Source organism: Bison bison, unplaced genomic scaffold, assembly GCF_000754665.1.
Source record: "Bison bison bison isolate TAMUID 2011002044 unplaced genomic scaffold, Bison_UMD1.0 scf7180017864482, whole genome shotgun sequence".
Taxonomy (NCBI): Eukaryota; Metazoa; Chordata; class Mammalia; order Artiodactyla; family Bovidae; genus Bison; species Bison bison.
The window spans coordinates 307,222-308,540 of NW_011495042.1; the positions used below are offsets into that span (position 1 = coordinate 307,222).

At 65.0% G+C, this 1,319-nt stretch overlaps 1 protein-coding gene across 1 annotated transcript in view; it reads right to left on the reverse strand.

Moving 5' to 3' along the window:
• The window catches only part of DHX30 (DEAH (Asp-Glu-Ala-His) box helicase 30), a 28,795-nt gene that overhangs the window by 977 nt on the left and 26,499 nt on the right, over nt 1-1,319 (reverse strand). Inside the window, exons 19-24 of the mRNA XM_010862495.1 lie at nt 1,235-1,316; nt 971-1,164; nt 690-849; nt 431-588; nt 236-339; nt 7-163 (exon numbers count right to left, since the gene is read on the reverse strand). Coding sequence (XP_010860797.1) covers nt 7-163; nt 236-339; nt 431-588; nt 690-849; nt 971-1,164; nt 1,235-1,316 — 855 coding nt within the window. The remainder of the gene's footprint in view (nt 1-6; nt 164-235; nt 340-430; nt 589-689; nt 850-970; nt 1,165-1,234; nt 1,317-1,319) is intronic.

The following is a 1,319-nucleotide window of genomic DNA, read 5'->3' on the forward strand; positions in this document are numbered from 1 at the left end:
CGGAGCAGGGCGCAGGTACCCACCGCGGATGTGGACGTCGCCGTCGGTCAGCAGCAGCACGGCTAGCGGGTGCACCTGGGAGGAGTCCCGGACGAAGACGCTGCCGTTGGACTTGACAGCCATGAAATACGTCAGCCATCGGCTCCGCAGCCGGGTGGCCTCCCTGGGAACAAAGGGCTGGGTGAGGCCCCTCCTGAGCCACCCCCGCCGCCCCGCTCCACCTGACAGTCCCCACCTGTTAATGGTCGACTTGTGCAGCAAGATGTTGCCGGATTTGGTCCTGTACGTGACACTGTTGGGCTTGAACTTGCCCTGCCGGGTCACTTTGCCCTGCCTCACCTGCAGGGGTGAAGGGAAAAGGTGGGTGGGTTGGGCAAGGAGCCGAGACGGGAAGAAACCGCAGCCTGGTGCCCCTGCCCCGAGGCAGCACCTGGATGAGGTTGGGGTAGAGACCCGCCATCAGCACCCCCTTCACCAGCTCCTCCTCCTCACTGTACTCGTTGCACTGGGCAGAGGCCAGGGTGCAGTCCGAGGGCTTCCCAACCAGGAAAGCCTCATAAATGTTCTCTGAGAACTGCTTGATGAGTCCTGGGGAGGCAAAGTTGGGGTGAGCCTAGGGCCCCCTCACCACACTGGCCCAGTCCAAGTGGGAGGGGCAGAGGGCTCAGGGCAGCGTGGGGCCCGCTGACCGTGGATGAAGCGCAGGCTGGGTGCGTAGAGCAAGTTTTCCTCCAGGTAGTTCTCACGGGAGCTGCGATCCTGCCAGCGCAGCACCTCCTCCCAGCCCGACACCGCCCGCACGAAGGCCAGGTGGTCACTGCCGCTGTCGTGGCTCAACAGTGCTTTCACCTGGGATGGGGGGAGGGTGCCGGGGTCACAGGGCAGGGACCAAAGGAGGCCACCTCGGGACAGAAGGCAGCGGAGGGCCGGAACGGGGAGAGGAGGGCCAGGTGCAGGCACCGGGTCTGACCTTGTCCACCTCCGCCCGGTTCTGCAGGCTGCTGCTGAAGGGGTCCCGGGTGAGGCACGAGACGACTACTAACAGCGGGTGCAGGCAACGGAAGATGGCAGCCAGCACGATGGCCTTGGCCAGCCGCGGGTCAGTGGAGATGTGGGCCAGGCGCTGCCCCAGGGTGGTCAGGTACTCCCGCTGGTCCAGAACCCCTGCAAGCTCAGCGGTCAGTCCTGCCCTTGAGAGCCACTCGGCAGCCTGGCCCAGCCGTGCCCCACTCACCAATCTCCTGGAGCAAGATCACGGCCTCGTCCACCGCCTTGATGTTTGGACTGTCTACGGCCTTGGAGAGGAACTCCACTGCCTA